General features: G+C 45.7%; 1 protein-coding gene and 1 long non-coding RNA gene across 3 annotated transcripts; one reads left to right on the top strand and one right to left on the bottom strand.

The window, feature by feature from the left end:
• Positions 1-8,458: 8,458 nt before the first annotated feature.
• Positions 8,459-15,107, bottom strand: LOC120967817 (uncharacterized). Of its 2 annotated transcripts, XR_006667338.1 has the most exons (3): positions 14,871-15,106; positions 9,173-9,242; positions 8,459-8,997 (listed from the first exon to the last, which is right to left on the bottom strand). It is a non-coding gene; the product is annotated as an uncharacterized lncRNA (long non-coding RNA). The 2 variants fall into 2 exon arrangements; XR_012189105.1 differs by having other exon boundaries at positions 8,459-9,242; positions 14,871-15,107.
• Positions 9,242-14,839, top strand: LOC109755847 (uncharacterized). Its single transcript, XM_020314728.4, has 2 exons — positions 9,242-14,292; positions 14,382-14,839. The coding sequence occupies exons 1-2, from the start codon at positions 11,208-11,210 to the stop codon at positions 14,669-14,671; spliced, it is 3,375 nt and encodes a 1,124-aa protein (XP_020170317.1). The 5' UTR covers positions 9,242-11,207; the 3' UTR covers positions 14,672-14,839.
• Positions 15,108-15,393: the final 286 nt, after the last annotated feature.

Below are 15,393 nucleotides of genomic sequence, written 5' to 3'. Positions count from 1 at the left end.
ACGAGCTCCTCCACGGGAGCCAAAGTCGCCGTCGCCTCAGTCCAGGCCGACTACCGGGTCCTAGTTGGGTGAGGCAAAACCTCCGTAGCACTCCTTTCTCCTCGTCGCGGCGAACGGTGGCCGTGATCGCCGGCAATATCTCTCGGCGCCTCTAAATGACGTCATGAGCGTGAGGTGGAAGACGACGACCATTTGCCGCGGCATGTGGGACCGGGTGGGACCTGTCAGTCCGCCTCTCTTTTATTTCAAAATGGGATATTTTAAGGTTCTTTTATATTTCACTCGAGCATCTACAACCGACCCATCGTACCGGCCTCAAACTTCCGGGCGGGCTGCCCGACGCAAAAACTATACCTAACCGGACCTCATAATCCGGCTCAAACGCCCGAACTAACCGACACTTCCCATACATGGCCCATATTTGGGGCGAATAAGGGAACGCCCAAACGCGTCCGCCACCTAGGACTGACCATAAGGACCCACGTGGTCACAAACAGAGATCGTTGGTCCGACAGACGCCTCATCCGGTCCTCGCTGCAGACACATACATGGAGCCGTGTGGCGTCGCTCTGGCGTGCTACTTGCTATTTAAGTTGGACGGCGGCAGCCCAACCCTAGCCCGTCCCATTCCTCCCATCTCCCTCTCACCCTTACCGCCAGCTTCCATCCGCTCACTGTAGCCGCTAGCCATGGCCCGACAGAGGTCACCACATATGCCATGTTGACGCCAGAGCGCCAGTTGCAGCTGCTGGAGGAGATACGGGTCTGCACGCTGCTCGTTTCGCTGTCGGCTTTCTGCCAGAATCGCAAGAGCCGAAGGAGGAGGAGGTGAAGCCAGAGGAAGAGGACACTGCCATGCAGGAGGAGGAGCTGGAGCCGGCGGAGGCGGGCGTGTTCGAGGAGGAGCCAAAGGAGGCGGCCGCGGCAGATCCATCGTCCGCGAGCTTCGACATGGCCAACACCATGGCATAGTTCAAGGGGCCCAAGCGGACGAGCTGGCGGAGCAGCAGGCCCTACTCGAGTCCTTTGAGTAGGAGCACGAGGTGGAGGCGAACCGCCCGCATCCTCCTCCAGGGGAAGGCAGAGATTGATGAGCTCTTCGCCGAGTTCGAGGAGGAGGATGAGGGCAAGTAGCTGGTGCGCCCGGCCACCAATGACCATGAGGCCGATGGCTCAAGCACCAATAGCGTCAATATCTCCGACGATGAGGACGCGTACTTTAGTAGTTGATAGAAGTAGTTTAGTAGATCATGTCGTTGCATGGGTTATATGAAAATGGTAATCAGATATGTCTAGTTTGGTTGTTTGCGATGAAATTTGGGCTATGCGTAATCACCGTCCGCGGATGCGTCTAGATGTGTCCGTGGGTGTTTGGCAACTCAAATTAGATATGTGTGGTTGTAGATACTCTAATCTATATTGTTTTAGGTTTTCCGCTCAAGAAATTGTAGTCCATGTCTCCAACGTCGTCGGCAGCCCATGTCTCCTAGGCCCAGCAACGTCCTGTTCTGAAGAGAATCAGGAGCTGGCCCATTGCAATAGACTAATTCTTGTTTATTCGCAGAATAGTGTGAAGGACCTGAATGCACTAATTCTTTTAAGAAAGGTCCCTGGCACTAGGACCGCAATAACTTTTCGTTCACTGATCCGATTGAGGTGACTCTAGCACCACGTTGATCCTTTTCTGAGCCTGATGGAGTGCAACCCTTTTCATCCATGTTGTAAGTTTCTAAATTATCACTTGTACGCATGTTATCCGCTTAGGCATTTTTGATGTTTCCGAGCCAGCCGACAACCACCATCTTTTCCAAGCGATCTTCATGTGAAGCAAGTCAATCAAGTATCATATGCCCAAATCATTGCTCATTATTAATTTGCATAATGTTCGTCTTGATATATATGTTTCATGTGTTTATGATTCATATGTTTGCCTGTCATATGTGGTTGTTCATATGCTTGCATGCGTGCTTGCTATGAGTATTTTAGATGTTGCATATATGAACATTGAATGGGATGTGAAGTATCTGCTCCCGAGCTCAAATGCTCCTTGATGAACTGTAAAATAAATAAAAAGTAAAAATAAATAAAAATCTGCTTTTTGTGGTAAATTTTGACAAATGTGTTTGGGTGCTTGCAAAATTTGACAAATGTTCCGTCTTAGATTCACCACAATTCTGGCTGGTTGATCAGGGTTTTTGTGGCAATACGAACAAACGTCCTTCCAAGCAGGATGTGTCGAACATTGAACAACATGTCCTTACAATTTTTATTATTATTTTGCTGTGAGACACCGGTTTGGTCTAGTTTTCTAGTTCTTGCATCGCACTTATGACATCGCATGCAGCCATGCATGTCACATAGGAGTACATCGTTGGTTTCTAGTTCATATGCAGAAACGTTGTTGACGTTGCATGCATGCTCGTTTGACAGAGTTTGAAGTATAGACACGTCACACAAGCTAAGGACAGGGCTAGCATAGTACTCCGCGGGGGTCGACGTCAAAGGAAGAGTGACCACCAAGAACAATAAATCACAGCCATGGCGTGCGAATCTTCTGGATCACAGACTAAGAGAAGTATCACATGTGCCAAAACTTGTTACATGTGCAATCATACAAGCCGTTAAATAACATGTAGGAGCTACTGAAGTACTTTCAAATCATAGACTTATATACAGCCATATAGACCGATAAATGCAATGAAGTGAGCTACCGGATCTCCTTGATATCAGCAATAGACGCGAGCAGCTATACATGCCCATAAATGTACTGAAGACATCTATTGAAAGGCGTCCACATCAACAATTCTTGGCGTATAAATTTAGGTGCATTCCTACGCTCTTATGTGTAGTTCCTCTACTGATAATGGACATAGATCATCCATATATCCAAGAAGTAGAGTCCATAAATGAGTTGTGTAGGGATGAGAGGCATCAAGGATAATTCTACGGCAACTAATGAGATGAGTGGGAGCAATTTGGTCCATCAACCTCTTGCGAAGAAGCCAGATGGGCCTGCCCTATATATGTCATCAACCGTGTTATTGCTGACTCGCACGTGCTAATGACAATTTGCCTCATGGCATCCTTCCATGCCCTTGATATGGTGTGACTTTGTAGTTTTGTAGCCATTTCAACATACTGGTGTTTGGCAACTCGAATTAGATACATGTGGTTGTAGATACTCTAATCTATACTGTTTTAGGTTTTCCACTGAAGAAAGTGTAGTCCACGTCTCCAACGTCGTCTGCATCTCATGTCTCCTCGGCCCAGCAACGTCCTGTTATGGAGAGAATCAGCCCGAGCCGGCCCATTGCAATAGACTAATTCTTGTTCATTTACAGAATGAGAGTGGATTTTCAGGACCCGGGTACCTAGGCACCCCCTTATCAGCACCGTTGGTACAGATTCCAGCGTTTAGGGATATGTGCAGTGTACTGTAGCAAACAACTGATTAGCAGACATACTGGTTGTGAACCGAGGGAATCTGAGAGGATTTCAAATGGAGCTGGACGTGACATGTCGGCTAGTAGTAAAGAAAAGAAGTAAACGTGCTGTCCACATCTCTCCTTTCCTCTCAGACTGTCACACGTGCAACACATCTCTCCATTCTATATTACTATTCTGCCTCTCACGGCATCTCTTTCTTTCTTTTCTCTCTAACGCATAACACCTCTCTCTCTCTTCCAGAAGAAACATCCTAAAAACCATCTCTCTCTCCTCGCTTTTTCAAAACATCCTAAAAATCTAATTCCAGAAAAATGCTTAATAGCAAACTTACTCTCTTTCTCTGTCCTCACCTTTCTCTTTCTTGCATGGTACCTCTCAGGAAGAAGAAAGAATGATTGAGGCAGAAAAGGAAACATGGAGTAATAGATAATTGTTGCTCCAAGCAAGAATAAAAAATTGTGACCTGCATGCACCGCCCTGTGAGCTGTCATTTCATGGTCCCCACCCAGGCCTACCTTTGCCAGAGCCTGCTATGCATGCCGCAACCTACGACCAACCCTGTCCATCACTGTCGAAAAGGTGCTTAATTAAACGTCGCCTCGCTAATGGCCTGCTACCGCTGTGCCCCTGCACAAATCTCAAAACGGTTGGACGCGCCAGATAAGAGGGTGCCGGGGCTCCCGGATGCCATCACACCTTTTCCTTTACAGAATAGTGTGCAGGACCTGAATGCAATAATTATTTTAAGAAAGGTCCCTGGCACTAGGACCGCAATAACTTTTTGTTCATTGATCCGATTGAGGTGACTCTAGGACTAAGTTGATCCTTTTCCGAGCCTGATGGAGTGCAACCCTTTTCATCCATGTTGTAAGTTTTTAAATTATCACTTGTACGCATGTTATCCGTTTAGGCATTTCTGAAACATACTTTCTGATATTCCCGATCCAGCCGACAACAACCATCTTTTCCAAGCGATCTTCATGCAAAGCAAGTCAATCAGCTATCATATGCCCACATCATTGCTCATTATTAACTTGCGTAATGTTCATCTTGATCTATATGTTTCATGTGTGTATGATTCATATGCTTGCATGTGTGCTTGCTATGAGTACTTTAGATGTTGCATATATGAACATTGAATGGGACGTGAAGTATCTGCTCCCGAGCTCAAATGCTCTCTGATGAACTGTAAAATAAATAAAAAGTAAACAAAATAAAAAATATGCTTTTTTTGTAGTAAAATTTGACAAATGTGTTTGGGTGCTTGCGAAATTTTATCATGAAATGACATTCGTGGAAGCGTGGCTAAAAAATCGATGAATTTTTTTTGCTACAACTTCCATGAATGTAATTTCGTGCTAAAATTTGTGAAGCACACAAAATATTTGTCAAAGTTTACCAAAGAAATTCACAAAATTTTGAAACATAATTTCTCATATTCTGATCCAACCGGCAACCATCCATCTTTTCTAGTGATCTTCATCCGAGGCAAGCCAATCAACTGTTGTGTGCCCCATAGCATTGCTCATGATTTACTTGTGTAATGTTCGTCTTGATCTATATGTTACATGTGTGTATGATTCATATGCTTGCATGTCATATGTGGTTGTTCATATGCTTGCTATGAGTACTTTAGATGTTGCACGTACGGAAATTGAATGTGATGATTCACCCTAAACAATGACTAAACTTGTTAAAGTAACAAGATGCAAACCTAAGAACAATGGTCCACGAGACCTTAAGCATATGGTCCATGTGACCTTAAACGGATGAGGCCCCATTCCGCACATTGGTTCTGCCATCACAAAGTTGGTTGGCGACCTTATTGTTGAAATATGAGATGGGCCTAGAGCCCATATGACAATTTCAGATTTAATCTCTAAGGGCCCATGTAGGTGGCATGACAAGGTGGTGGGAAGTTTAGTCCCACCCCGAAAGTGGAAGGAGAGTTGGAGTGGTTTATAAGGGATTCTCTCCCTCATGCTATTGGAGCTTGAGAAGAAAAGAAGCCCTCGCGCACTCCTCCTCCTCCTCCTCCACTCGCCGCGCGGCGCGGGTTGCGGGACTGAGCCGAGCTCACTCCTATGCGCTTCTTTTTGCCGGTCAGGAACGGAGAGTCTTTGACAGGTAGGGCCACGATCTGAGACGTCGAATCATGGGCTATCGACTTGGACGTGGGTTCAGCCCACGTCTCTCCACGCGCGGCCACACATATATATGTGGGGCGCTGCCAACCCTAGCCACCGCGAAAACAGAACGCATCTCCATCTCCGCCTCCACGCCCATGTTGTTCCTCTGCTGCTGCTGCCGCCGGCGACTCCGTCCCGTTCACCGCGTACACGGTTGACCGGAGAGCAGGCCTCCGAAACCCCGCCTCTCCGGAGCCTGTATGGGAGAGGGGCGATTAGGTTTTTGGGTAGCGACTACGCGACTGCTCGCTTCTGTTCATCTACGTCCGCATCACCTTTGTCATCACTATGTCGACCGATGCCGACCGTGCCGCCGCTGAGAAGGCCGAGGCCGACAAGAAGGCCGCTGAGGATGCCGCGGCTGCTGCCACCGCCACCGCCGCCGCGTGGCCGATTGGAGGGTATACATCGTTTATCCCTCTCGTGTTTCTTCCTGTTGTAGCAGTACTAGCAATATGCGTAGATGTTTCTACTATGTGCGTAGTACATGCTCTGTTAGATCGTAATCAGTGTGTTATCAATGATGTCCATGTCATGCTCATGATTCATTCATGAATTAATTTAATCAAAAAACTGCCTATTTACTCATCATTTATTTACTTGGTATTCACTGATCCCCAAGCTCGAGATGGCGCATAAGTCACCCGAGTTGGTTTAGCTAGTTTATTTACTTTACTTGTATTTGTTGTGCCCCTTCCCGCTGATCGGTTCTACTATCATAGGGTCTTGGCCAAAGTGCGTACATCATGGACACCATCCATCGTTGATCACTACAATCAAGTCATTTACGTTTGATTGGGTCGTGTGTCAGGGTGGACACCGTCCGGGCCGGTCCGGTCCCGGTCCGAGCCGTCGTTTGGACCGGCCGGCGGCGGTCCGGGCCGGACCGGACCGAGCAGCACAACGGTCCTGATTTCTCCTACACTGCTCCTCCACTACTCCTGTCGCGCAGGTTCAGGTCGCCGCTCGGATTCTCGGTCCGCTCGGTCGGCTCGGTCAAAAACAGGACCGGACCGAAGCTTTGTCGGGCCTGATTCTTGAGCTCGGACCGAGTGATTATTTTACCGGGCCTGGACCGTTCGGTCCGGTCCTTAGCTGGCCGCGAGCCGGGCCAAAAGCCCGCTCGCCACGTCCAGCCTGAGTCGTGTGTCATTTTGTTTAGCCGGTGTGTTCAAATTGTGAATATGAAGTTAGAATACAGAGCCGGTGATGTGCAGTCCATGGTACCCTTTCTCTGCCAATGTTGTCTCAGCTTCATTGGTCACGGGGGACCATCTCTTTCCTTTTGGAAATTAACGTATCTACCATCCTAGTCTCACCTTCATAGGGTGTGTCTAATAAACAACCGTCTGATTTTATTTTGGTCTTGCATCGTTTTTCTAAGCCAATTGTAATGTGCCAGCTGTACTACACCTGCCCTGCTCTGATGGCCCCCAAAAACTTACAACGGGTTTGGGCTTTGGACGTTGAAGAAACTGAACCGAACAACAGGCTAGGAGATGGATGGTGCATGGAGCAACATAAAGAGGTACCACATGACACATTTGGTAAGCAATCCAAAAAATTCAAAAAGAGGCCCCTATGTAAAAAGCTCTGGCTCTTCCGCTTCTAGCTCAAATGTGATGCAAAAAAAACAAAAAAAAACAAAAAAAAACAGAAAAAACATGTACGTGACAAGAAGAAAATAACAAATGCAACAAATACAAAGTTACGATGAAGATGACGCAGGACAAAATAACAAAGTGTTCTACGAGAAAACAAAATTACTTCATCTGTTTTTACTTTTTACTTCAGCAAGACAAAGAACGACTAAACAAGGACTGAAGGGGTTGCACTTAAGATTAGTTATCCATCAGAAAAAGCGTGAGCAATATCAAGATAATGAACATGCATGAACGGAACTCAAGAATGATTAAATATACAAGGAAATGGTAACTGAAGGTTAAGGTATAAAAAACAAAGATAACCGAGGACAGAAAGAATGAGAGTGAAAAACAAAAATGAAGGGGTAATATCTACAAAATGTCAATGATTTCCTGCGTGCTCAATGTGTTTCTTGCGTGCTCAATATCTGTGCTCAACAAAAATGAAGGGGTAATATCGACAAACTGTGCCAAAATGTCAATGATTTCTTGCGTGCTCAATATCTGAAGACTGATGAGAACTAGCACAACAATAAAATCTAAAGAACTAAGGGCTGAATGACACTTACTAATGGAGATATCTACAAAATGTCGATGATTTCTTGCATGCTCAATGTGTTTTATCTGTTTTTAGAGAGTTTGTTCACACTTTTTTCACTCAATTTGGCTGCAGTGCGCCCACAAGCCTTTTCTATCTAATACCTCCGTTCACAAATATAAGATGTTTTGGATATTTCAGTATGGACTACATACGAACTGAAATGAGTGAACACACACACTAAAACATGTGTCTATATACATCCGATTCACAAAAAAAGTTAGAGCATCTTACATTTGTGAACAGAGGGGTAATATTTTTGTAGACGTTTCTCACTACTAGAACATGGAAAATGCAGCTATCCCTAACGTTCAGTTTTCATCATTTTTTTCCCATAAAACATTTCTCTGCAAAAAATGGACAGTACCTTGTTGCTTCCCTGAACAGTGATAGTACCTTATTATTTCCTGAAGAAAACTGATAATACCTTGTTCTTTCCTGAATAATTGAGAGATACTCAAACACTGAGGGTTATTCACTCAATAAAAGAAAGAATAAGCGCCGGGTGTATGCGGGAAACCAAAGATGGAGCAAACAGCTACTAAGAAATGTATGTAATCATCGCTAAGGATACATGCATATCACAAAACAAGCTTTAGAAGTAAACTTGTGCCACTGACAAAAGCCACTAAACAAAAATCAGAGAAAAGAAACGGAAATATCTGGGGAAACTAAAGGGAGTAGGAAGATGGACATATAATGAAGGACTTTCTACTTACCTAACTCATGCTTGGGCCAAAAGGAATAAAGAAAAGAAAATGAAAAGATAACAAAGAAGATAATATCATCTGAAAGGCTGAACGATGAGTAAAACTCATGAATGATAAATAGAACAATGATGTCTGCTCTCTGAACATTGACTGGTGAGTCAACTATTATAAGAAAATGACTGATAATAATAAACATTGATTGAACAATAGACTAAGAACAATCATCTCGAGCTCATTGCCGACCTTTGTCTTGCATGTTATTAACACATCCGCTCCAACCTCAAGTCCAGTCCTCGTAAGAAACTTCTTCCGTCCATGCTTGAAGAAGATCCGACCATCGGGTGCAGTGTTGTACTCGGTCCTAGTGAAGCTCTTTTTGCCCAAGCTTAAATGAGTGAATCAACTACAGACTAAAATAAGTGACTCAACCACAAGACAGATGTTGGGATACTGATCAACTAAATGAAACAAGACTGAAATCATAAAAACTGAAGCACAGCTGCCTGGAGCCGCCCCAAGGGGAATCATCTCAGGTAACAAAGGCCAGCAAAATTTAGCTCGATTGAGAAATAGAATAAGGCTTACTTGTGTCCTTGCTATATTCTACTTGGCAGAGAAGAACTCAAGAAAAAATGTGATCACCTTCCTGCAAAGACTGAATTTAAATTGAGAAGTCTTAGAAAATACACAACAAAAATACACCTGAACCCAGCAGGATGAAACCTCAGTGAATGAATAATTCTGATAATTGATCATGCACTGGATATACTAAGAAAACAATTATAATGCACAAACTAAAAAAAATTAATCTGATAGCTTACTTAATTAATAGGTTCAAACTGGCTCCTAACCACACACATGAGTCTGAAAAAGATACATCAGTGTTGTTATTCTTTCAGGAATGAATAGCATGGGTGCTGCCTATGTGACACCCTAATTAAGTGTCCATGACTAAAATGAAAAACAGAAAAAGACACATACTGAAACCTGAAAATGACACCTACTGTGGACTGAAGAAAATGACACCTACTGGAAACAGAAACTGACGCCGCTCTTTGTTAAGAAACTGAAACCTGAAGAACTTGGGTACGAATACTACACTACTAAAACTTAAACCTGAAACTGAATACTTGGGAATCCTGAAGTTGGTTACAAATACTACACTTGGGTCTTGATGCCAATGTATAGCTAAGATGAACTTCCAGCATCAGTTTTCAGAAAAAAGAGACACTGGAGACAGCAAAAAAGAAGACTGAAGAAACACTAGAATGAACTGAAGATATTACTGATGCTCTCTGAACATTGACTGATGAATCAACTATCTGAACATTGACTGATACTAATGAACATGCTACAGAATTTAGACTAACAAAAGATGTGACGACGATCTGAACAATTACTAAAACTGAAATACTGAAACTGAAGAGAGAACACACACTGATCAACTAAATGAAACATTAATGAAATGAGAGCCAAAGATTTTGGAGGCTGCATTTCAGAATGACTGAAAAAATGAACAAATGAAAGCTGAAAGACTGAAAATAAAGAAAAGTCCCAACACTGAACAACAATGAAATAGTACACTGATTAATGAAGTACACTCATAACTGAAAAAAAACTGTTTGAAGGCTGATATATAACAAAAATCTCAGGACTGGATGACTAAAGAATGAGAAACATACTGAACATTTACTAAACTGATGGATTCCCATTTACTAAACTGATGAATTGCGTGGATGGGTGCCTGCAAAAAAAATTCCGGAGCGTTCCTGATGAACTAAGCTATCACAAACATTCCTGGCCAAAACAACCAACTAACTGAACGACACCTGCGACGAGCTCTATGACCGGCGACCATGACGATGAACTGAATCGAACGCGGGGAGAGGCATATCACATCGAGCAACACAGGACAAATTGGGCAGAGCGATAACAGCACGGAGACGGGGGAAAATAACTTGCGCCCCACCGCGCCGGCGACTACTACCTCGCACACCAACGGGCGCTTGCTGGTGGCGAGCACGACAGGAGAGCTCCGCCGAGCTCCTCTCCAGACCAACATCTCCCGTACCTGCAGCGGTCCTGTGAAGCACGCCTCCCGCATTCAAGCGCTCCTTGCCGGGCACCCGCCGCACGCCACCGGCAATAAAAAAACGGGACAGGACGACCTGGTACGTGGGGACTGAGGACAAACCAACGCGCAGAGATTCGTGTGAATCCGACGACAGAAAAACGGCCTGAGCCGAATTTAAAAACAGACACCTGAAAATAGTAAAACTGTAATTATAAACCACCTAATTAACTATAAATCGTTGCTAACGCGCTCATAGTGAAACGAAAGGGATGACAACAACACGCTCAATTGATTATAAGCCATTTCTAACACAAACTAGAATAATCACTCCAAGACTTTATTTTATTCTCTTGAGTGCGGTACATGGGAACACATGCCCGAGACGTTGGCAACTACTACTATTTTTTTTATTCAATCACACAGGAAAACGCGCTGGATGTTCCTACCTAATCATGAAGTCAGCCAAGCCGTGGATGCTCCGGAGCAGCGGTGGCCTTTCTCTCACCCCTCTACCACATAGTACCACCGACAGAACTTGTTGAATCCATGGCTACTCGTGCCTCAGGGTGTCCATGGCTCCATCTCCTCGCCATCCTGTTTCTTCTCCCTTCCATGTTCGGTGAGGCAAAGGCCGCAGCACGGCGAGGCACTTGGTTCACAGCCCAGACAGCAGCGCTGCTCCGATGGAAATCCAGCCTGACAAGCATCAGCAGCGGTTCAGCCTTGAGCACCTGGAGCCCCGGCGTCCACCCCTGCAACTGGACGGGCATCACCTGCCGCCGTGCAGCTCAAGGCCCGTCCATCACTGGGGTCTCCCTCCGAGGAGCTGGACTCGCCGGGCGGCTGGACGTGCTCAACTTGCAGCCGCTGTCCTTGCTCACCAGCCTTGACATCAGCAACAACTTCCACCTCTCAGGACGGATTCCACCGACCGTCGGCATGCTCCCCATGCTTTCCATGCTGAACTTCTCCGGTAACCAGCTCACCGGAGGCATACCTCCGGCCATCGGAGAGCTGGGGAGCCTCACCGTGATGGACCTCTCCTTCAATGGCCTCTCAGGTACCATTCCTGCAAACATTGGCAGGCTTCAGTCCTTGCAAAGTCTCCGGTTATACCATAACAACTTAACCGGAATTATTCCTCCTTCCCTCACCAACCTAACTTTGCTCAGAGATTTAAGTCTGTTCACAAACCATCTTACTGGTTCGATCCCCATAGAGCTAGGGAGACTCACGGCTTTGGAAGAGCTAGATTTAGCTGATAATTATCTGACCGGTACTATTCCGAGCAGCATTGGAAACCTTACTAAACTAGGCTACTTAGGACTATCCCAAAACTTACTTATTGGTTCCATTCCTCACGAGATCACACACCTTAATAATCTTACCGTGCTCATGATATCACAAAATCAATTCACGTCCACTATCCCTGCAGCAATCACAAACTTAACCAAGTTGCAACTGCTAGGAGCCAGCAGGAGCAACTTAAGTGGCCACATTCCTGAACAAATAGGATCACTCACTGATCTTCGTGAGGTCTACCTTTTCGGTAATAAACTTACCGGGAGCATTCCTCTGAGTCTCGGAAATTTGACGATGCTCACATATCTGTACCTTTACGAGAACAACTTGTCTGGGTCCATTCCTTATGTGCTAGGGAATCTTGCAAACCTTCAGGAGCTTAGCCTCTCCTCCAATGCTTTAGATGGTGATCTGCCATCTAGCATAGGAAACATGACTTCTCTCACCTCCCTTCGCCTTCAAAACAATAGCTTTTCTGGCACAATCCCGGCTGAGCTAGGCAATCTAGGGAATTTAGTGAATCTTTACCTCTACTTCAACAAGTTCTCTGGCTCAGTCCCTCCAAGCTTTGGAAACTTCAGGGAAATCACAGATTTGAGGCTGTCAGGCAATAGACTGTCTGGACCTTTGCCTCACACATTTTCAAACCTCACCAATTTAGTGGACATTGAGTTGAGTTACAACAATCTCAGCGGACAGGTGCCTGACTTATGCCAGGGCAAAAAACTCCAATGGTTTTCCGCAACTACCAACCAATTTAGTGGATCCTTTCCAGGAAGTTTCAAGGACTGCAGCTCCTTAGTCATCCTCGACATCATGTACAATCAGATGGATGGAGATATAGCACAACAGCTTGGGGTGTACCCACATCTGAAATTTGTTGGGTTAACTTCAAACAAACTGCACGGTCAGCTTTCAACAGATTGGGGTTCATGCGGTAACTTGACAGAACTGCGTTTAGGAGGAAACGTGATTACTGGTCATATACCTCGTGAGCTCACAAAGCTAACCAAACTCAGAAAACTCGACCTCCATTTGAATAGGTTGACAGGGGAGATACCTCCTGAAATTGGCAAACTAGTCAACCTATATTTGCTAGACTTAAGCCAAAATGATCTATCTGGAAGCATTCCTCAAAACATTGGTCAAATGGATGTTCTTGAGGTTCTCGACCTGTCAAGCAATCAACTAGATGGAAGAATACCAGAAGAAGTTGGGAAATGTGCGAGACTACAGTCCATGAAACTGAACAACAACAACAGCTTAAACGGCAGCCTTCCTGGTTCCATAGGCAAACTGATTCACCTACAGACAACACTTGATGTCAGCCATAACAACCTAGATGGTGCCATTCCTCCAGAAATAGGAAATCTAGATATGTTGGTAAGCATAAACCTCTCCCACAATCAATTCAGTGGAAGCATTCCTGCCACGGTAGCAGGACTCCGAAGCATGTCCGTATTTGATGTGTCCTACAACAGATTACAAGGCACAGTTCCGGGAAGGATCCATAATTCCTCGGCAGAATGGTTTGTTCACAATAGAGGTCTCTGCGGGGAGCTGGCTGGCCTTCCGTCTTGTCATTCTTCTGCTGCAAATCATCAGAAAAAGGACCACATCCTCATGTTAAAAGTGGGTGTCCCTGTTTTTGTGGCTATTACTTGTATAGCTGCATGCATCTTCTTCGTTTTGATTTTGAGGAAGAAATCCTCTTCTAGAGAAAGTGCCATTGTAAAGAGAGGGGACCTCTTCTCCATATGGAACTTCGATGGTAAAATAGCTTTTGAGGATATCATCAATGCAACGGATAATTTTGATGAAAAACATTGCATTGGAGAGGGGGGATTTGGTAATGTCTACAAGGTGGATCTCCCAGATGGACAAGTGGTTGCAGTGAAGAAGCTTCATCCTATTGAGGAAGGGATGCATGATGAGCAATGCTTTCGTCGTGAGATTGAAGTACTAACAAAAGTCCGTCAGCGCAGCATTGTCAAGCTGTATGGATTCTGTTCCCATACGCAGTACAGGTTCCTGGTTTGCCAATACATAGAAAGGGGGAGTCTAGCCTCAATCCTGAACAACAATGACCAAGCAATCCAAGTTGATTGGCAGAAAAGAGCAATTCTCATCAAGGATGTTGTGCAAGCTATTTCCTACCTACACCATGGCTGTGATCCACCTATAATCCATCGGGGCATAACGAGTAGCAACATTTTGCTAGATTCTGAATACAAGGCCTTTGTCTCGGACTTTGGCACGGCAAGGATATTGAAGCCCGATTCATCGAACTGGACCGCGCTGGCGGGGACATACGGCTACATCGCACCTGGTAATCAAACTACCCCAGTGAAAACTGTTGGTTAATTGTAGCTCCTTCAAAAACAATCCCTTGTAACTATGCTGCCTTGCTTGATGCAGAACTTTCTTACACGCCCTTGGTCACCGAGAAATGCGATGTCTACAGCCTCGGCGTTGTGATGCTGGAGGTGCTGATGAGGAAGCATCCAGGAGAATTACTAAACAGACCTGCAGCTGCGCAAGAACAAGACATGATACTTCAAGAGCATCTCGACCGCCGTCTTCCCACGCCCAAGACCGACGAGGCGCAGGATATCAATCGGCTAATATCGGTGGCGTTTCAGTGCCTACAAGATTCCCCTCATGAGAGGCCAGACACGCAGCAGATCCATCGAGCTCTCGGTGTATGAATGGATCCTGATTCCCTGAGTTGCATAAATTGTGGTCACATACTAGTACAGTAGTACTGCACTGAACATGCTCGGCCGAGCGAATCTTCAAGTCTTGATGATTAATAAGCTGTAAATCAGGTAGGCACGACGAGCAAAAGATTGATGCATTGCATTGTTATATGGTCGGAATCAAGAATGAATTCCCTACCAAGCTCACCTTATAACGACCTGGGATCTTCGCCCAGGACTCGCGGCAGCTCAGGACGCATCCCTTTCCAATTAGCAATGGCTTGTCTTGGCTCTCCCCTTATTCTCTCATCTCCGGCCGGCGAATCACCCATCGACGGCGGCACTTTGCTTCTTTTTATCTCCGACGGCAGGCGGCGGCGGGGGTAGGGAAGAACAGACAGCCGCAGAGCATTTTGATGGGCCTTGGAGGACAGAAATACAAAGCCCATTGTTCACAGCCCTTGTTATCCAAGGTCAGCCCAATACGGAATTCAGCAGGGAGCCCACTATACCTGGCCATGGGAAGCCCGGCTCAGACGGCCCGACCCGACCTGACCTTGCCCATGGGCCTGGCCTGTGCCAAGATTTTGAGCCCGATGGCTGGGCCGGGCCTGGCTCGGGCCTGTCGTATTTGCAGTTTAAGGAGGAGGCCTGGCCCGAGGCCCGACGAGCTTTTTGACTGATGGCCGGGCTTGGGCCTGATTTTTAGGCCTGACGATAGGGCCGGGCCA

Source organism: Aegilops tauschii, chromosome 7 (genome assembly GCF_002575655.3).
Source record: "Aegilops tauschii subsp. strangulata cultivar AL8/78 chromosome 7, Aet v6.0, whole genome shotgun sequence".
NCBI classification, from domain to species: Eukaryota; Viridiplantae; Streptophyta; class Magnoliopsida; order Poales; family Poaceae; genus Aegilops; species Aegilops tauschii.
This window is presented reverse-complemented; position numbering and strand designations above follow the sequence as displayed.

Bases quoted from the DNA above. Each gene is read 5' to 3' on its own strand.
- LOC109755847 (XM_020314728.4), top strand. From the start codon at position 11,208: ATGGCTACTCGTGCCTCAGGGTGTCCATGGCTCCATCTCCTCGCCATC. The intron at 14,293-14,381 runs GTAATCAAACTA...TGCTTGATGCAG, and splicing joins ATACGGCTACATCGCACCTG to AACTTTCTTACACGCCCTTG.